Source organism: Leuciscus leuciscus (assembly GCF_965113295.1).
Source record: "Leuciscus leuciscus genome assembly, chromosome: 9".
Classification (NCBI taxonomy): Eukaryota; Metazoa; Chordata; class Actinopteri; order Cypriniformes; family Leuciscidae; genus Leuciscus; species Leuciscus leuciscus.
In genome coordinates this window covers 23,712,406-23,734,017 of record NC_138733.1, presented here as the reverse complement: position 1 = coordinate 23,734,017, position 21,612 = coordinate 23,712,406, and the positions used below count along the sequence as shown (strand labels likewise).

The 21,612-nt window shown below is 37.3% G+C and overlaps 2 protein-coding genes across 5 annotated transcripts in view; one reads left to right on the top strand and one right to left on the bottom strand.

Annotated features, from left to right (window-relative positions):
- The window catches only part of gdpd5b (glycerophosphodiester phosphodiesterase domain containing 5b), a 48,690-nt gene extending 35,335 nt beyond the window's left edge, over positions 1-13,355 (bottom strand). For both annotated transcript variants that reach the window (XR_014208647.1, XM_082179720.1), the window contains exon 1: positions 13,036-13,355. The gene's annotated coding sequence lies outside the window, so the exon portion shown is untranslated. The remainder of the gene's footprint in view (positions 1-13,035) is intronic.
- Positions 13,356-17,233: 3,878 nt separating this feature from the next.
- serpinh1b (serpin peptidase inhibitor, clade H (heat shock protein 47), member 1b) lies at positions 17,234-21,164 on the top strand. 3 transcript variants are annotated; one of them, XM_082180785.1, is made up of 6 exons: positions 17,235-17,401; positions 18,117-18,164; positions 18,696-19,309; positions 19,729-19,827; positions 19,916-20,148; positions 20,236-21,164. In XM_082180785.1, the coding sequence occupies exons 3-6, from the start codon at positions 18,727-18,729 to the stop codon at positions 20,536-20,538; spliced, it is 1,218 nt and encodes a 405-aa protein (XP_082036911.1). In that variant the 5' UTR covers positions 17,235-17,401; positions 18,117-18,164; positions 18,696-18,726; the 3' UTR covers positions 20,539-21,164. The 3 variants fall into 3 exon arrangements, with proteins under 3 accessions (XP_082036912.1, XP_082036911.1, XP_082036910.1); XM_082180786.1 differs by having other exon boundaries at positions 17,234-17,401; positions 18,117-19,309; XM_082180784.1 differs by lacking the exon at positions 17,235-17,401 and having other exon boundaries at positions 17,435-18,164.
- The last annotated feature ends 448 nt before the right edge of the window (positions 21,165-21,612 follow it).

The window sequence follows — 21,612 nt, the reverse complement described above, 5'->3', positions numbered from 1 at the left end:
TGAGTCATTTTTAAGATGACACTGTACCACGGTCAATTTGGTGAGACATTTAAAGTAACCGCAGACAATCAAGGGCTCCTCAAACTGATGCGCTACAAATGACTACCATCGGCCCTCGACAAGTGAAGAGACAATTGAAGAAAATGATAACAATCACCCCTTTTCCTAAGGGAAAGGTTGCAGGTATTTCATTTTTATTCAGGCGTAAGATGTCAAATCTGATCGATTTAAAGGACAAAGGTGTTGCATTTTCCACAGGAGGAGACAAATTGCTTTCTTAAGCTTCTCTTCATGTGTATCAGGTAAATTATTATTCTTTAAGGAGCAATTTGTTCCAGATCAGATGTTCAGAGTAACCGGTGCTTAAAGGAAATAAAAACTATTCACAGACACCCTTTGTGTCTTACTGTTACCACAGAAAATAATACTAATTAACAAGAGGATTCAGTTTGAAAACAGTAACAAAAAAAACGTTACACTAGCCTGGCATCTAACTAGTCTAAATCATGTTGTTTTTACTAAATGGAGGGGTGGTGATTAAGATGATACAGGCTCTGCCATGGCCTGACTCATATTAGCAGGTTGTTTATGTCTGACTCCCTCCGAAATGGAAGCGTTCCAATGCTGTGTCAGCAGCCCGCCCCCTACTCGCCCTCTCTATAACAACTAAAAGATATTCCAGTAACCATCTGTTTGCTCAAAACTGCCAAATACCTTGCGCAAAGCCCGAGTTAAAATACTCCCTTACAACGAGGGAGTGAATGTGACCTCACAGATCAGATGGCCATTTTTAAAACACTTCAGGCTGGAATTTACAAAGACCACAAACAGTTCGGACTTGACTTCTTCCACAGCACACCTAAATAAACACAGACAGGGTCTGAGCGGCGGATGACCAGCAGAGTTGGTGCGGCTGGAGGTGAAATAATATTTGGGGTGGTGGAGGTTGTTTCTTAGAATATTGTTTGAGAAACTGAGCCTATTGAACAAACTGAAAAGGATGCATACACCTTTAGTGGTTGTGCAATGTACACTACGTTTGCCTATCAAAAAGTTGTATTTGGATTTAACTTTTATACCAACCTTATTTCACAAGAACTAGTAGATAAAGCTTCCCTCAAGAGATTGAAATTCATCCAGTATAGTATAATCTCCAAACATAATAAGACCAAGAGTTTTGCAACTTCACAAGATTTTTATTTGAAGGGGTCATCGGATGAAAAATTAACTTTTATATGGTGTCTTTGTAGCGTGTGGACCGAACCACCATACAATGAAAGAAATACATTCACTCCTTTTTTTTTAATCCTCAAAAGTCTAAACACTCTCAATAATCAAGCCGTTTGGATTTTCTGAGCAATATGATGTCATATTGCTCATGCTCCGCCCCCCGACCACTGACGGACTGTCCCGTATTAGCATATTTCCTGTATTAGCATATTTCCAATTTTAACCAAAATGTGTTCAAAATATGTTACAAACTTTACATGAAGACCCTAAAGAATCATACCAACTTGTGGAAAATGGGCATCCGATGACCCTTTTAAAAAAAACAGTGAGATAAATCAAGAATATCCAGGACATTAAACCTGCATATTGTGTAACACATTAAAAATTCAACAACCAGCATATCTGATGCCCAACGTGGGGCATATCTTTTGTGAATTAAGGAAATGGTGAACAAAATAAGTGTTGCTTTCATGTCATCTGCCTTTTGGTAGAAAAACAATGGAAAAGTTGCACAGTCGAATGGAAAATGTGTTCTGTGTGAACGACCCCTAATGCCAATGAATGCTTTAATCAAGACCTCTATATTATTTAGTTTTTCACCGATGTCTGCATAAACAGTGTATAACAGTGTCATTATTACAGTGTCAAATGAGTTCTGAGACACGCTGGTCCTCAACTCCATGCGAGAATGGCTTTTGAAATGGCCTAAATTCATAAGGCATAAAACCATATTCGACAACATAAAAACGAAATAATCTTTCGGAGTAATTTTATGAATACATTTTATGAATTTATGGGTACTTTCACAGCAACGTGCACTGGCCGCAAGAGCTTTTTTGAAAATATTCTTGGATGCTATATTATTTATGGAAAAACCGCTCAAGTCCAATTAGGCTTATTCTTGGTGACAGAAATTGACAAAAAGGTCCGTGTTTGATTGATTCCATACATCAATCTTTTTGTTGAAGAATTCTGTTGTGAAGAAAGACGTGCCAACTTTGCAGTCCACAGCTCGCTCAGAATTCTAATGAGCATGGCAAAATTCTGATGTGGAAATCTGTTCATTCAGAGGGTCCAAAATGCCAACATAGCACAACATTATTAATGCAGTGTTTTATAATCTTTTAGGGCAGCTCATGACACAAATATTGCAATGGAAAATGTTTATGTGACAGCAAAATATGTTGCTTGTGAAACATTGTACCACTATTTAAGTGACACAAATGACACATAAATCCTCAAGTCATTACCTCAAGTCAAGATATGAAATGAACCCGAAGAGAATGCATGGGGATTGCAATCTACACTGGCAGAAAACATTAATGTGACCACAATCAGATTGCATGAAACAGAGGAGAGACCATAATTCTTCATACTGTCGAGAAAACAACGGACCTCTCTGTCATAATGTCATATGGTGAGGTCCAATGTAATTTGTGAGTACTGTAAAATAGGGGTAAGCATGAAGCTATGGCACATTCCAAATCAAATGCTTTATTTTTGACATGCTTATTTATTATGCAAAATTCTAGTCTAGGTATAAATCTATGTTTTATTTATTGACTGTCTTTGCACAAAAATGGGACTTAAGCAAATAAATAAACTGTCTGATTCCCTATTAAATATGTTTTTTTATATTAATTACACAGATCTTTGGAATACTTTATTCCTATTATTCAAATGTGGAACAAAGTGTCAAATATTTTTAATAATTACAGTTAAACTGTATATTACACCATTGTCCGTTGGCAACATACATACCCATGCCACTTTAATGTATCATTCTGCAATGTCTCTATTTTTTAGTAGCTAAGCCAACAGATTATTTTATATGTTGCAATGGACTATGGGAGGAAAACCTGTCACTCACATGAGATCACAGCAATAGTAAACCAAAATTGTCCCCCTCAGAAAGTTCAGGAACTTTCGGGGGTGGGACTTAGGCACTGAAGATGCTGATTGGTTGGGTTCATGTCGCATTTTGATTGGTTGACTCCACGCAGCATTTAATTTTAACCACCATTTTTAAAAATCTGTTAAAAAAAAAATTCCTGGGACAAATTGTTCTTGGTCATTTCGGTGGAAAGCCGGCAGTAAGTCGAAAGAGGGAAAGACTATAACAACTTCCGTTTCATACAAACTTTAAGCTAATCAAGTGCAAATAAGATAAACAAGATAAACCATCTGACTGTACCTGATCCCTTACACGACATATCCATTTATTCCTTATATGAGAGTTTAACAATGTATTTTAAAAGTGGAAAAAGCTAATTAAATCAGCAGTTTTTTTAAATCAGTCTCTGCCATCTAAATTAATCAAAGGCTAGTTTAGGGACACAAGGCAATCAAAAACAAATAAGCAAGTCCCTCATTTCCTACTAGTAAATGACTAATAGACTGTCATACCAAGACAGCTAGCCTATAATAATCATGATAAAACGCTCAAGAATTGGTGAGGGTGTATGAACTAGGTCACATGTCCGATGAGTTTCCTTATTCATTTCTCATTCACTGAGAACTCTGTCCTCTTGGAAGGAGAGTTCAAGCAAACAGTTTTCGTCATGTCTCCCAGGACGAGGAGAGGACATCTTCAGAAAAAAAAAAAAAAAAAAACTACCCAGTCAGCAGAACGTTGAGCAATGAGCATCTAGGAAGACCTTGTTCTGATTGACCGAAGACACTGTAATAGATTCGAGTTAAATATAGTTCCCTTCCTCTATTGTATAAGCTGCTGTTGTCTTGGACACGGATGTTAGATGCTGTCATTTTTCCACTTGACGTCTATTTAGAAGAAACATTCACTATCAGGACACAGTGACTTTTCATTTAAAAAAACCCTAATTAAAATGTCATAATAAATGAAAAAAAACAACAAAAAAACAGGCAATTACTAGCCATTATGAATCCAACTAATTTATCTGACCCTAACTAACCCAACTAACCCTAACCCTTCAGAAAGCAAAATTAAAATTAAAAGGGTATATTTTAAGGCATTATTTAGAAGTTGTGACAAGTGACATAAAGCACTTTTCACAGACTAACTACCGACAGTGCTAAATGCCCATCAGTGTAATTATAAGGGTCGCAATATAGTGTTACAGACGCCTCCTTCCTCCCTGACTGGAGACAGTCTATGATTTAAAATGCCACAGATGAGAGCTGGGCTGAGTCTGTGTACTCAGGATATTTTTGTTACTCACTGGCACTAATTAAAAGCAGCAGGTGGTGCCATTTGGGGGCAGAAAAGTGAGACAGTAGAGGAACAAAAGGCAAAATCCTAACTGACCTGCAACACACAACAATTGCCAATAACACATTTGCTCAAAAATTAGAGGAGACTCAACTTGCAATTGATTTAAATTGAGTTATGTTACCCTGTTGCTAAGATAATGGAATGATACTCTAACAAGCATACAATGCACACAAATATTAGGTAAAATAATACATTTCCACTGCCAAAACTCAAAAGTTTCCAATTACTCCCCGACATACTCACGGCGAAGTTCTTTTTCGTTCTTCACTTAAGTGTAAAAAGAAGTTTGAAATACGTGAGCAGCGATGTACTGTAAGCGAACATCCCGACGCCACCCACACTGCTGAGATGAATATGTAAATCTGTGCTGCACTCTTTCCTCTCAATAACAAAATAAACACAACAAAAATTAGAATACAGCAAGCATTTTTTTTAAAGCATAAGAATAGCATCTGATCATAGCAACGTGGATATGTTTGCACCGGCTCTGCAATTCAGCACTCAGTAAATTCATGTCTCGTTTATTTATAGAGCACTTTATACAATAGATTGCTTAAATGCATGCAGCTTTACAGTATTAAACATGAAAAACAGTGTCAGACTGTCAGTGTCTCATTTCATCAGAAGTACAACTTCATTAAAGCAACTCTCCAGTGTGTTCGTGTTTTTACCAGCGGCCGTCTGACATCGACGGACTCAACAGAAGAAATAAACCAGATAAGAGTTCTATGTGAAAGAAGGTGGAGCCTCAGCGCACACCTACCAATTACGTAATCACCACGGACCAATGGGAGTTTGAAGGTGTTTACCAGCCAGAGTGGACTTTTCCAGTAAGTTTGCTTTGGCAAGCCATTTCGGACTCCTGAATCGAACACAAACCGGACTTCATTTTGGCCTGATTTTGTTCAAAATGACGTCATATCAGTTCGTTCTTTGATTTCGCTTTAAGTATATCGGAGCCTTAAGAATGCATTAAATTGCTCAAAAGTGACATTAAAGACATTCATAATGTTACAAAAGATTTCAATATAAATGAAATGCTGTTCTTAACATTGATAATAAGAAATGTTTCTTAAGCAGCAAAACAGAATAATTTCTGAAGGATCATGTGACTGAGGACTAGAGAAATGGCTGCTGAAAATTCAACTTTACTATCACAGGAATAAATTGCACTTTAAAAACTATTTTATAGATTTTTCAGTACTGAATGAAATATAAACAGGATTCATTTATAATTAGAATTTTTCGCCTCGGGTTTTGGAACTGCAACAGAGTGCATACAACAATTGACAAAATAAATCTCTCTCTCTCTTTCTCTGACATCTTTAACCCAAGCTTGTCTATGCACATCAGAGACAATATAGTTTTAATTACAAGCAGAAAGCTTAAAGATGACAGGGCATCAATTCTAACCCATACATCATTGTGCTAATGTGGAACGGCGCCATTTTTGAAAGATCAAATGTGGTTAATTTAATGCCCCATCATTTATTCAGGAGAGTGGTAATGGAGCTAAAGACATAACACCGCTTAGTGGTGCTCTTTAAGTAATCATTCCTCCTTAGCCAACTAATTGACTGCCTGCAATCAACCATATTTGGTTAGAATTTACTCTTGTGTCAAGCTTTCTCCAGTTGTGTTTTGAAAGCCTTTTAAGGATTTGTTCAGACTGCCAGCAAAAATCTGGCATGTTTTTTTGGCATATTGGCAAACTCTAACTCTAAACAGGGTATATTAGTGTCGAATATCAAAACATGGAATTCAAACAGGATATTTATCGTTTTATCCCTAAAGCAATTCTCAATGCAAATTAAATCAAATACAAAAACAGTGGCCCAACCTTCTATAAAAAGCGGTCTTTGCCATAAAAATGTTTTCGAATAAAATATCTTAAAAGAGTGAAACAAAATGAAGGACTTAACACTTCCTACACACGAAGGACAGATCAAAACGAACAACAAACCAGCATAAACATACTGTGTTCAGATGGCTTCACTCACTCTAAATAGAGGGATGCTGAGCTTGGCACGTTCTCCATTCAGCTGAACCCGCTGCCCTCCAAAATGCTAATGCAGAAAGCACAAGAATGGCCTAATGGAGCAGTTTGCAAAAACCCCTGGAGATTAAGTCCAGTGTGAGAAAAAAAGTAATTCTGGATCAGACCTTAATCATACAGTAGGTGCTGAAACGTTTCCCTGGAAAACCAGCACCTGACAAAGGCATTCGAGGCATGCGGAAACAGTAGGAACATTGTTCTGGCAGAAACGAAGGCCATCAAATCCTTAACCCTTCCGGTGCCATATGAAATCTCAGAGGCAGTAAACACAGGTGCCATCTGTCTGAAATGGCAACATGGGATACGTGGCCAATTCATAGTATCAGTCATGTGACTGCCGCGGAGAACTGGAGGGCAAAACATCCCTTAATTACAGCACAAGCCTGTTCATTTTTCCATTTGTTTCAAGCAGCAAATTTTTTGATCACCACTCAATAGTAGAAAAACAAAGATATGTGAACAAACTACAAGTTTTGGGCAACTGTGTTGCAATCAATATACCGCACCGCAGCAGTATTCTGCTACACATTATAAAACAATTGAAGTTACGATGAAACAAACTGTGAAGCAAATCCAAGTGTCTTACTGAAAAAAAAAATTTAAAAAGAGAGAGGATTCTTAATTTTAAGCATAGTTTGTTTAGTTGAGATGTTAAGTGGTTTCTTTAATGTTTTCTGTGGGAAAATGCTTAATGTGAAACGTTGCACACTGCGTTTAGATTCTGGATTCATCTACTTGCTGGTACATAGTATGTCACCAAAACTGTCTAAATGAAATAAGCCATATTTAGCATTTTCTTGATGGTTTTCAAAGGGAAAATGCTTAACATGAAATTTAATGAGATGCATTCATATTCTGGGCATTGCTGCTTGCTGCAATACACAGTATGCATCATTAATAAGGTGTATACTGAATTTGCCCTTTAATAGCACCATCTTAGTACATTAGTTGGTAAAAGCTTAGTACATTAGCTGGTAAAAATAACTAGAGGGCAGCGGAGGAAATGAGCCTTGTTTTGCCCTCCAGGTTTGACGTCACGTGAAAACTATGTGTAGCAGTAAGCTTCAATTTGTTCGCTGATGATATGATACAGGCTATACTTAATCATCAAATACTACACCTCTGCTTTGCCTAACCTGTGCTCCAAAATTAACTAAATTTGGCAAGCTAAGGTCATCACTACATATCACTTCAATAAAAAAAAAAGTTAGTGTGAGGGGGGCAAGAGCTGATCCTCTATCTTACTCCATCTTATCCCAATGCAACTTTTCAGTGCACCAAAGACAAAACGTAAGAGAGGGCTCACAACCGATTTAAACTAACCACAGATTTCTGCTGTAAGTACCAAGTTAAAAATCATCCACCATCAACCACAATGAATATTAAAGGTGCAATAGGTGATCTGGGAAATGCTAACTTTAGCCTGCTAGCATTGAAAGCATATGATCCCGCCCGCCCTGCAAATCGCCATCCAAAGCCACGCCTCTTCCAAAACACATGAACACGCTAGTAGTGGGAAGTTCGGATCATTTTACTGACTTGGATCTTTGAATCTCGTTCATCAAAATGAACTAATCTTTTTTCGAGTCATTTTGTTCATTTCAGCAGAATGTATTTAAAATGTTACATGTTAGCCGAATTCCCCAAACACATAAAATGTTGATCCCATTTAGAATAAGGAAAAAATTGCAATGCAAGGAAAAGGCCAAATTATGAGAAACAGAAACAATTAATTAATTTATCTTGGTCTTCAGGCTATGCAGTCTGTTAGTTTACCTCACCTCCCGATCTGAGTCGTTCATTCATCCCGCAACATCCTCATTAAATGAGCTATGCAGTCTGTAGTACCGGATACAGAATTTATTATAGTTCACGTTTCGAGTCTATCGACTTTGGGTTCGAGTCATTCGTTCATCACGTGACAGCCACAGAAGCTGAGCTATGCAGTTGGTACCGGATACAGAATTGATTAGTTCATCTTTTGAGTCTTCAGATTCGAGTCATTCGTTCATCACATGACAGAAGAACGAAAGAATCAGAAGAATCAGACCCGAAGACTCGAGAGGTGAACTAATCATTTCTCTTTCCGGTACTGACAGCATAGCATCTATGGGACTAACAGGAAGAACAAAAGACTCGGACCCGTACCCGAAGACTCGAGAGTAGGGATGTCAACGATTAATCGACGATCGATTAATTGTCGATAATACATTTAATCGATACAACTTATCGATCATCGATTAAGCAGGTCTTCATGCGCGTGCGCGCTGCTCAACCGCGAAACATGTAAAGCCAGCGCGCCGGAGTTATGTTTGGGACCATTTTACACCTTCATCATGACTATAAGTTTGCGTGTGCATTCGCAGCCTTTTGTTTTGTGCAAATGTAAGTTGTAATACTGTTTATTGTCTGTAGGCCTATCTATATCTGATTTATCTCATATTGGATGCATTTGGTTAAGAATTAACTCTGTAGTAAAGCGTCAGCTTCAGCGCGCGCAGCTCAAACGGCAGTGCACGACTAATAATGACTATTGGGACTGTAATATTACATAACATTATAAAGATTACAATATTGTAATAAAACATTGTGAATTATTTGGGTTTAGTTACCGTGTCGCGTTGCTCCAGGAAGAGCGCGTCCACAACATGAGTAGTTCTGAATGAATGGCACGTAACTTAGTTCAAGTTCACTTGTGCATGAATTCGCGTCATTTTGTGCAGATATAATTTGTAATATCATGTTTATTTTGAATATATCTGATTAATCTCATATAGGATGCGTTTCTTTTAGATAAATAACGTGCTAGCAAAGTGCTCCAGTTTAACGGTAGCAGATTCATTCAGCGCGTGCAGTTGTTCCAGGAAGAGCGCGTCCACAACAGTCACACATTCTAAGCGCATATGAGGCGGCGTTGGTGACACGTTGTATTAGTAGTTATATTTGATTATTAAATAATTAATTTAATTATCAATCACATCGAAACATTTTACAATCCTACTAGCCCTTTATTTATATTTAAAACCATTCTAATTGATTTGGTGAGGAACATAGCGTTTTGAGCAGCATTTGCAGACCCTGTCATGCTGTCATAGCCACTGCAGTAGACGCATATCGCAGTATTAAGGCTAACGATTAATCGATTAATTGATCGTTAATTTAAACGACGATCGATCATGGGAATTTGTGAAAATTGACATCCCTAAGATGAACTAATAATTTCTGTTTCCAGTACAGAACCTATTGGATGTTGCGCATGAGCGGTCAACACAAAATGAACGAATCACTCTATGAGACAACTCGGTAGTCCCGAGTCATATTCGTTCAAAATTAACGAATAGTTCATGACCGACCCATGACTAGAACGCACAGACTAGAAGCGAGACGAACAGGGACAGCGTTATTGGATTATATCATGTGTCATTCACCACCGGTGAGAAAACTTTACAGTAAAGTGAGTAACAGTTATACCACAATAACGAACATAAACAACTGTTTGTCTGCCATTCTTGCTCTGTCTACACAGCGTACGTGAACACGGTGATTATGTATGATGTCTGCGTGAACAGGCTGTGCAGTGATATGCAAACACACGTTGACTTACAGAGAACACATGTGCTTTCATTTCCTTCAGACCAAACACTTTATGGTCCTACGCCTTCCATAGACGATATACATTTATAAAAATATATTTAGACCGCTTAACATAGTGTTTGCTATCAGAATATAAGGAGATTTTCAACCAGCATAACAAAGAAAATTCTGTGGAGAATCTCCTATTGCACCTTTTAAGACCCCCAAAACACACCTCATCAGATGCGGTTTCTTAAGAGGGTAGATGTCCTTTGGTCCACTAATGATGCAACGCTGTGCTTTGAGTGTCTCGTCCATTATTCCTTGACATGTGGGAGGGGGGTGTGAACTAATCAAAGACAGCACATGGCTCAGCTCCCACAGGACTGACAATAATAATAGGTCATCTCACAGCATCACCCGGCTCACTTACGATAAGGAGGGATAATTCAATGTTAAACCTGTCATGCTAGATAAATGAAGACTGTTTCCTTAGAGATGGGCGGCAGTGGTGTTTTTACTCAGCTAACTGATGTTTGAAGAGATCTTTATTCTGCGCAAACTAACGCTAATATAAAAGTCAAGTGTATGTCGCAAGATACAACAGCAATGGGTTTAATTACAGCTTTTGGTCTGGTTTTGTTTCTAATGGCATTTTAGATGTGTCAATCAAATGGAATTTAAAATCTAAAAGTCTTCATGCTACTATTATTCCAAAATAAATAACTTTCTTTAAAACGTACAAATGTGACTCAGTCAGAATAAACTTTTAAAGCTGCATTTATATCGGTCAAATCAAGGGACAACAATTAAGATACAGATTACAAGATTACACGGAGCAAGATTAACAACCAGTGACATAGAGATATAGGTTATGATTGTACAGATTAGATGATCTAAAGTACCTAAAGTGATTCACCTGATTAAAACATGTTCCTGGCAACATTCCTATTAATGACTGAGTGTGTTGACTTTACATGCGTAAGAATATTTCAATGTTTATGAGAATTTTGTCATATTTTCTGACAATCTATAGTGTAAAATAATGAAAGTGAATGGCCAAAACAGAGTAAGCTGTCACCACTCTTTTGGATATTCAAAACAAGCTCAAATTTGAGGAGATTCAAGAGCTTAAAATTACGAGTAAACATGAATGTTGCTCCAGGAATAACAAATGAATGTTGAGGGGGGAACCAGACGCGATCGTGTCACCTGGCGTCAACAGAAACGACGTATCTGCGTGCCAAGCATGGGGAATTCCAAACATTACAGTTTGTTTACAGAACAATCCTTTGATCTTTATGCGACATAAAATGTCTTTTGGTGTTCCTTGTGCTAAACTTAAATGTAAACATCGATCTTAACAGCATTCAAAACAAAACACTCAAGTTGTGGTAACATATTTGCAATATGTAAATCTAAATTAACAGGACAAGGTTTATAGTTGCGTCCCAAATGACACACTATACACAGAACTTATGCACTATGTATATCCATTGTACTATGTGTGATGTACTATGTATATCCTATGTACTGATTCTCTATATAGATCAGTGGTGTGAACTCGCACTATTTATACTAAAAAACGTCATAGAATAGTGTGTAAGTATGCAAATTGTAACGCACCTCATGTTTTATCTGATGATGTTCCTAACGAAGTAATTTGGGTGTAATGGGTGGAGCTAGAAGGTCAAACCACACCATAACCCTACCCATAACTGTCTCCCTCCACCCATTAGATCCATTAGATAGGTGAAACTGAACTAAGGCTGCGTCCGAAATCACATAGTCTCTTGAGAAGATACTTATTTTGAACAAGCAATTACTTCACAACCGCTAAAATGTTCTATAGTATGAATGTGTAATATGGATGTAATCCAGGCATGCTACATTCGCCATGCTGTCATTATCATGTGACCTGATAGTAAAGTGTGCGCACTTCAGAACCTCGCCAAAGTAGTAGGTCAGCCGGTAAACTTTTTTTTTTGCCTACTCATTATGAATACTGTGATTTCAGACAAACTCATTTTTTCACATACTGTTTTTGGCCTACTATGGAAGTATGTGAATCGCATACTCTCGAATAGTTACTTATTTTGAAAAATGTACTTCACGACCGCTAAAAAAGAATGTTATATATCGTATGAGTCTGTAGTAGGCATGTAATCTGGATGTGCTACATTCGTCATGTTGTCATTATCATGTGACCTAACAGTGTCAGTGGCTTCACTTCACTGCTGTTTACAAATCCTCTGCCGTTATGTACACTTCAGAATCTCATCAGAAGTAGTAGGTCATCCGGGTACATTTGCCAACTCTTTAATGAGTACTGTGAATTCAGAAAAACTTATTTAGTCACATACTGTTTTTCACCTACTATATAGAAGGAAAGTATGGCATTTCGGATGCAGCCTAGGTCAAGCTTAACCAATGACGTTCAGAGAGGGAAAGCTGGACGTCATCTGGCTCTGCAGTGAGCACCACTTGGATAAGTGCGAGAACGCCATACTGTTGCTATGGCTACAACGCGATTTCGGTTAAAGAGCTTGTAATCTAACTTTTGTGGTTACTGAAATATTTGAAAGTCCAACATATATATATGTTTAAAATGTATACATACTTTCAAGATCAACCCACTCAACTTTTTGTTTTGACCTCCATTGGTGGGGATTGTTAAGACTCCCCCACCGCACCCTGTCAACATTGTATACCATCTGCGTCCTAACACCTGATTGCCTTTTAATTTTAATATTACATTAAATATTGCATTACACGAATAGCCTTGCATTAATTTAACACAATACATGTAGGGCTAAACAGTTTTTTTTCCACCATTTAATGGTGGTCAGCGATTAAACAAATCATTTAAAGTGCGGATGATAAAATGAAAATAAGAAAAACACGTTTATAGCGAGTTTCTTACCTTATCTCGACGCGTTTGCCCTGTAGTTTTTTAGCTGGTGAACTCTGGAGGAACGTTTCCTGTGTGCGTTCCTTCCTTCCGTCCTTCCTTCAACACCTAACGGGACAGGTAGCCAACAACTGACACAGCAACTCAATCGAAGGATATTAAAAGAATGTGAGACTAACGTAAATTAAAAGTGCGAGTGCAACGGCAGACACGAGAAGCAATTTGAAAAACACAAAAAAGTGTCTGAACTAAAAGGGGCAAGAGGGCATGCTGTTTGTTTTCGGGCTCCGGGCGGTCTTTGTGTGTACCTGCGCTCGTGCTTCTGGGAGACAGTGAAGACAGCACAGAGCAGTCCTGCCGCTAGCTTATGGGCGGGGCCTATGCGCTGAGGGCGGGGCCAAATGCTGCTCTGTCTTATTGTGCTCCCTACTGTCCAGTTGAAGGAGTCAAATTTTCAATGCAATGCCATGAGCTAAAAATACAACATTTTGTTATGTTCTATTTAGTGTATTTATCATTCATTTGTAAATTACTTTATTAATCGTAAACTGTCAAAGAAAAAAACATTATTTGCATAGTTTAAAAAAGAATTTGACCAATATAGAGGAAGGAACTCAAGTGCTGGAGTGAATTATTACAGAAAGTCCTTATTCTGTTTTGTTCAAACAAAGGCTTTTAATGTAATACCGGTAACATTTTATTTTACAGTGTCCTTGTTACATATGTTATATGTAGTTACTATAGTGATAAGAGTAAATTATGCATAATTACATGCAACTAACCCTCAACCAAACCCTAATCCTACCCTAACCCTATAAGTACATGTAGTTAATAAATATTACTCAGTACTTAAATATATAATTACACTTTAACAATGACACCTTAAAATAGTGTAATCGTAATACTCCTTTATATAATTCTTGTGTACACTTATTTCTAATTATTTCATTATCTTTTTTATATTCTTACTTAATTTTTATTTAAAAGGCATTTAACCCTCTGCTCTTTGCATGTTGGTCAAAAAAGTATTTCAATGAAATCAATGTAGGCTACTATATTTTAGTTTTATAATGTTTTTTATTTAATATTTGGTTATTTTAAGGTATTGTTATGGTATATTTACACTGTATTTATAATCCATTTATTCATTTTTTGAGCATGAATCTTGAATGCTCTAGAGCACAGACTTAAGTTTGATCTCTTTTCAAAGATGACACTTGGCAGATTATTGCTGACGTGAAAAAAAGTTTTTTTTTAAAAGTGAACTTAAAAAAAGTTACAGAATTGTATGTTTATTGTCATGAAAAATGCACAAAAATACAATTAAAATTTTTTATATGAAATATAGATTTTCAAAAACGTTTTACTCTAAAACTGCAAGAAAATCCAAAGCATGTGTGTGTGTGTGTGTGTGTGTGTGTGTGTGTGTGTGTGTGTGTGTGTGTGTGTGTGTGTGTGTGTGTGTGTGTGTGTGTGTGTGTGTGTGTGTGTGTGTGTGTGTGTGTGTGTGTGTGTGTGTGTGTGTGTGTGTTCACATAGCAAGTGCCAAAACCTAAAAAAAAAAAAAAAAAAAAAATCTTCTAACTGTGGAAAATTTTTAAAACTGTTAAATCAAGTTGTGCTTTCAAATGAATAGCTAAGTTAGTAGTACATAATGCATTAAATAGTGGAAGTGAAGAACCAAGACTAAAAACTAGTCTGTTGTTTAGGTTGCAGCAGGGTAATTGCTTACCCTGTCATTTTAGGACCTGTTCAAATAAACTGGACACCTATCCTCTAATCAACTCATTAATCTCCAAACTCCTCTATTTGTCTGTTGTACTTGTGGATAACCATGCAGGCATCTTTATTTTCTATGAATCTTGAGTCAAAAAGGTCTGATAAAAGGACAGTAGCTAAACAAAAGTTTTAAAATACCAAACCCCAAATACCAATTTCATTTTATTTAATGAGGGAAAAGGAAAGGAACAGACTACCCATGAATTTGAGAAAGCCAGCACTGTATTATTCAACCGCTTTCTTTTATCGCCATACGCCATCTAGTGATCAACATGGTGTAGGGTGAAAAAACAAGTTTTGAGTTATGGAACTTTTTGTTCCTATTTCAAAAGCAAGGTTATCTGAATAATTACCTCAAAACCTAAAACATACCAAGCCACATTTTGGGATTAACACCTTAAGAACTAATCATTGTGACTTCAATTTGTAAAAGTGACTAAGGTCACAGCCAATTACTCCTTATCCTTGATGACTAAGAGCCTGTTCATTAAAGGCCCAGACAATGAAGGGAATTACTCCTCATCAGTCTGGGCAAAGATTGTGTTCCATTTAGTCATGACAGAGCCAAAATCATACTTAATAACTCTCACTTAACCTAACGCACAAACTGTGTGGGCTACTTACTGAGGAGGTTTGCCTACATTTTGCTTTTATTTTCCAACGACATACATCTTACGTTACAGTGGTATACAAAGATGAAAGATCTATATGAATAAAAGCCCGTTCATACAATAAACGATAACTAGCCTATATAAAGATAACTTTAACGATAATACACATTAGCGTGCACACCAGCGGACGATATCGTTCTGTTTATTCTAAGCGCGTGCTTGCCGCTACGTTCGTCATCTGCCACTTTAAATGCTCGAGCTCTTTAAAGCAGGGTGGGTTTTGATTGGCTGTCAATGTTTTTACCATTAATCAGCTGAAAAAAAAAAATCGTTCAAAAAGTAATTTCAACGTTATCGTTTCTCCGTGAAGTTTTCATTATAGCCTATTGTGGTGTGGACTCTATTTTTTTATATTCTTTTATATTAGCTTAGACTTTGTTATTATAGTTAGTTATCGTGCTACGTGCTTTGTGTGAACAGCCTTTAAGAAATAATTTTGACTTACAAAACAATTGTGCCTCTTAAAAAAGACACAAAAAAAAACAAAACAAATCTGTTTCTCTTACTGAAATCTCTTTACCTACTTATTTAATAAGAAACGTTAAAGACGTGCAACGCTGCAATAAGTTACATCAGCTTTTGAGAAGAAACTTAGCTCACATCTTACATCATACATGTTTGGCACAGCCCCCCAGTTCAGCCCATAACTCAATGACTGCAGTGCTTTGTGCAGATTTTCTGAGGTTCAGCATTTGCATATTACTTTTAAACAGATAACTAACATGCAAGTGTTGTGCTACTGTAGCAAGCAAGACATCTGATTTCATGTGAGACTGAAAATTTACCTAATAAAATTTGACAATTTGCGAGCTTTTTTTTTATCTTTAATGTATTTCTGATGCACATTCAATGCATGGATTGCTCATTTACACAAAGAAAGAAAGAAAGAAAGAAAGAAAGAAAGAAAGAAAGAAAGAAAGAAAGAAAGAAAGAAAGAAAGAAAGAAAGAAAGAAAGAAAGAAAACTGCTTTTTTAAGTGGACTGTATGCCTTTTCGGGAATTTATGGTTTAACCCAGCAGCATGGGTGTGTGTGTATCATTAGGGGTCAGAAAAAAGGTAATAAAGTGGGTAAATTAGGTAAATGTGTTGTAAATGCATTTAACGAAAAATGTAAAAGTTGCATAAAGAAAAAGTGATTAGGATAGCAAAAGAGCTCAAACCAATAAGCTAAACAAAACAAAAAATGTAAAAAAGACTGATTACCACAACATTCAGAAAAATCTCAGTAAAATAATAAAAGTTAGTTTCAAATGTACAGTAGCCATTCCTGCACCACACCCACGGCCTGAAAAAGAATTCACGGTTTGACGTGGCAGTGTTCGGGGGGGGGGGGATGTGAGCGTGTCTCTGCATCCCCCGACAGAAGAATCTAGAAGGAATGTTGACAAAGATGGAAAGATTAAGTTATTTAAGTTATTTGTGTAGTTTTTTCGACAAACAGTCTATTTAACTTTTATACTCTAGCATAAAATGCACATTCTGTTCTGCAAAACACTGCCAACTCAGCAGAGCAAATCTGGGCTCAGTGGTAAAATGCAACACATTATCATCTTCCATTACACACTTGATGCCAATATATAAGATTTTTTGTAGGTTTTAATAAAGAAGAGACTTGTTTAGTTGCAGAGTTTAGCTACATTTTTTTGCCGATTTCAGAAGGCTTTAGGACCATGCAGTGGTGGGATGTCAGAGTTGAGGTCATTGGATCCAGAGGGAGGGCTCTCCCAACTTCTCCAGGAAAGCCAGCCATCCTCATTTGAATAGCCCAGCTCCAGCTTCTAGAAGTTTCTTTCCCGGACTATAAAGGCCTCTGCTTCAAACACTCTGCAGCAAAGCAGCATCCGAGAAAAGAAGAGGAGCACATCTGAGAAAACAAGAGGAGCACATCCAAGAAAAGAAGAGAAACACATCCAAACAGCTGTCCAAGGTAATTATTGGGGAATGCAAATACATTCCAAATACTTATTTGCAATGGCTTTATTTTGTATGCTAAAAAGGCTGTTGCACACAGGGTCAGAGAATACTTTTTTTACTCTTATTATATATTTATATAGTTTTTTGTTTTTTTTCTTCTTTTACATTTTTAAAATGTATTTACATGCAACTTAATCCATAATCAACTAGGTTGGTAATGATTTAGGGAAAAAAAATTCTTTACTTTTGTCATCTTACGCAAAACAAGTCAAAACTAGTTTATATGCATGCACAGTTAAAGGATGTGTAATATTAGTAGTTGTTTTATGTCTAGTTTCTTCTTAGTGAATTTGTGCAGTTGTTTTTCTTTTTTTCTTTACACTAAACTGTAAAGAGTGATCAAATTTTTTCCATTGGGAATGGTTTTATGTTATCACTCAATCAGTGCAATTCACATGCGGGTCTACTGTGGAAGTTCTGATTGGTTGAAAGTTTCTCCCTAAGATCCTCTAACCAATAAGAAGAGTCTACGTGTCTTTCTTTCTCTGTGTGCATGAAGTGGCAGCAGTGCAGACTTCTCAAATTTCTGCTTCAAATCGAACCTTAATTAGGACGAGAAGCAAGGAGTTCAAGTCACTGATTTTGCATGTGACTTTGTTTTGCACTATAACCAATGTACATACATATATTTTTGTGTAGATTACCCAAATGCACCTCTTGTCTTTCAGAGTGAAAATCGCAATCGTTGACAACTATGAATATGAAAACGTATCAAGGTATCACAGATGATAAAAAGCAACATACAAAGAAGAAAACAATATGTGAATAATCAACCACGCTGACTTACATCTTGTGCTTGATAGTGAATAAGGACACATAACATCTTACAACCAACTTTACCCTCAAGCATAGTTTTAATTTCAACATGCAACGTGATCTCTATATGCAGTAAACTGTTCTGATATTTAATTAAAAGTGATTTGTCACATTTCAGAACTTTATCAAATAAGCAGGCTCATGTTAAGCCACGCATTCCTGTCTGATTAGTCATTGCCGTTGCTTTTGTTTAACTCGCTTGACCTAGAATTCATGGCCTACAAGCATAATTTCTGTAGGTTTACCAATTTAGGGTACATATAAAACTTAAAAGACAAAATTATTTCAAACTGATATAAAAGTCATGAACAAACTATTTACTATGCAGCCTTTTGTTCCTAAAACAAACACATAGACATTTTAAAATTAGCATTGGTGAAGAATTGGTGAATTTGCACTCAGTATCACTGATCTCCCCTCTTCTCCTCTAGGCTTTCGTTACTACCCAAAAATACAGCAAGCATGTGGGCGTCCAACCTCATTACTCTATGCCTTTTGGCTGTGGCCGTGTCCGGTGAGGACAAAAAGCTGAGTACCCATGCAACCTCCATGGCAGACACCAGCGCAAACCTTGCCTTCAATCTCTACCACAACGTCGCCAAAGAAAAGGGACTTGACAACATCCTCATCTCTCCTGTGGTGGTGGCCTCCTCTCTGGGCATGGTAGCCATGGGAGGCAAATCCTCCACTGCGTCCCAAGTGAAGAGCCTATTGAAGGCTGACGCCCTGAAGGACGAACATCTGCATACAGGCCTGTCCGAGCTTCTGAGTGAGGTGAGCGACCCCCAGGCCCGCAACGTCACGTGGAAGATCAGCAACAGGCTGTACGGCCCCAGCTCTGTCAGCTTCGCAGAGGACTTCGTCAAGAATAGCAAGAAGCACTACAACTACGAACACTCGAAGATCAACTTCCGTGATAAGAGAAGCGCCATCAACTCCATCAATGAGTGGGCTGCCACGTCCACTGCTGGAAAGCTGCCAGAAATCACCAAGGATGTGAAAAACACAGACGGTGCTATGATCGTCAATGCTATGTTCTTTAAACGTAAGCATTTATGTTGGCTCTTTAAAATTAAGATAGATATTTGTATAGTTTTAAGAATGTATTTAATTATTCAATTATATTTATTATTGACCTGGGAAAAGCCCCATTTGTTATTTTCTTAGGATGGATTTTTATTTGAATAATTCCAGGATAGTCTATTTCATATATCATCAAATTTAATTAATTATTAAATTATTGTTAATTATAGATCTGGAACTAGCCCCCAATTGTAACGTCCTGGCTTTTTTAAAATATTTTTTTTAAGTTGGAATGGACATTTACTCTGATAGTTCCAGGAATGTCCATAAAATTATATTATAATTATTACTTAATAAATTATATTTAGAGAGATCCAGGCAAAAATAACAAGAAAACACAGTACTGACTAAAAATGTTAATGTTTGTTTCTGTTTCCACAGCCCACTGGGATGAGAAGTTCCACCACAAGATGGTTGATAACCGTGGTTTCCTGGTTTCCCGCTCTCACACGATCTCTGTTCCAATGATGCATCGCACAGGTAAAACCAGCAGATTATCTTAAGGTCTCTTACCCTAAATCTACTACCTGCAAAATAACTCAACAGTATTTAACTTGGCCTTTTGCAGGCATCTACGGCTTCCATGAAGACACACAAAACAAGCTGTTTGTGGTAAGCATGCCTTTGGCACATAAGAAGTCCAGCATGATTTTCATCATGCCCTACCACGTGGAGCCTCTGGAGAGACTGGAGAAACTGCTCACTCGCCAGCAGCTGGACACCTGGGTCAGCAAGCTCGAGGAGAGAGCCGTCGCCATCTCACTGCCTAAAGTTAGCATGGAAGTCAGCCACGACCTTCAGGTGAATAATTTTTGCTATATAGCTGGTTGCAAACCACAACTAACATTTTAAGCATGATGTATGAACTTCTTTTTCCTTGCTTTGCAGAAACACCTGGGAGAACTTGGTCTCACTGAGGCTGTGGACAAGTCTAAAGCTGACCTGTCCAACATTTCTGGCAAGAAAGATCTTTACCTCGCCAATGTCTTCCATGCCTCTGCCTTCGAGTGGGACACAGAGGGAAACCCATTTGACACCAGTATTTTTGGTAGTGAGAAGATCAGGAACCCCAAGCTCTTCTATGCCGACCATCCCTTCATTTTCCTTGTGAAAGACAACAAGACCAACTCCATCCTTTTTATTGGCAGGCTTGTTCGGCCAAAGGGTGACAAAATGAGAGATGAATTGTAACTTTTAGGCTATTTGAATTCTATTTTACGGGGTTTTAAAATAGTATTATTGTTGTTAACGGTGTGACTATTACCTCATGAGCCCATTCCAATGGATTATCTGTGTTTAGACAATCTAAGTCAACCTGTCAGTACAAAAACATTGTTTTAAGGAGATTGGTGATATACATCAGGAGCAATGCAGTCCTAGGTGAGGAATTGGAACCCTACAAATGTATACAAAGGTTTGACATCAATTAGTTAATGTGCATTATTCAATCAGACACTATGCTTACATTAAGTGTAGTGTCATTGATGTTAAGCTGTAGTATTGTGGTATGATTGTGCTTGTAGAAGCCCTCTTTATGAGCATGTGAGATCTGTGTAGGGTTTGCCTTATCTTTAATGTTTAAAGGGAAAAGGTATAGTCCTATGCAAGTGTTCCTCAAGCACAATTGTAGGTTCTCTGATTTCACTTCCATCAATATTTTTTGACTCCTGCACTGATGCCTGTCTTCTAAATTCTCCAATTTGTTTGATGTCATGTTTCATTGTCTTTATCTATATCTTTTGAGAAAGTGTACTGATTTTTTTTAAAGTCAATTTTCCTTCTGTTTATGTTTTTTCAATAAACTGAAATGAAAAATATATATTTCGTCCTGGATTTTTTTATTATTATATGTTTTAAGTAATGCTTCAAATAAATAAATACATAAAATATAATAATAAAATAAAAGTCACACCGTCATGAATGACTGATAATCAATAATGACAGATAAAGGCACAGCACATTGTCATTGCTCTGTCAAGCCTTATAGTTTAATCCCAGTCATTCCGCCTGGTTTGATGTGACAAATTCCTCTGTGTGCTGGAATGTGGAGCTTAATCTGTGTGTTTATTCCACTGAGGGCTTAAATTGTTGTCTCGCCTCCTCACCTGTTAGGAGACATATAGGTTTTCCAGACAGCCTGCTGTCTTTATGGCACCACCATAAACCCCCAAACCACAAAGAGCATGTGGGAAATCAGTTACTTCCTTTCACACTAGCAGATCCATCCTGTAGGCTGAATGTGTTAATGAGAGGACGTATACAAAG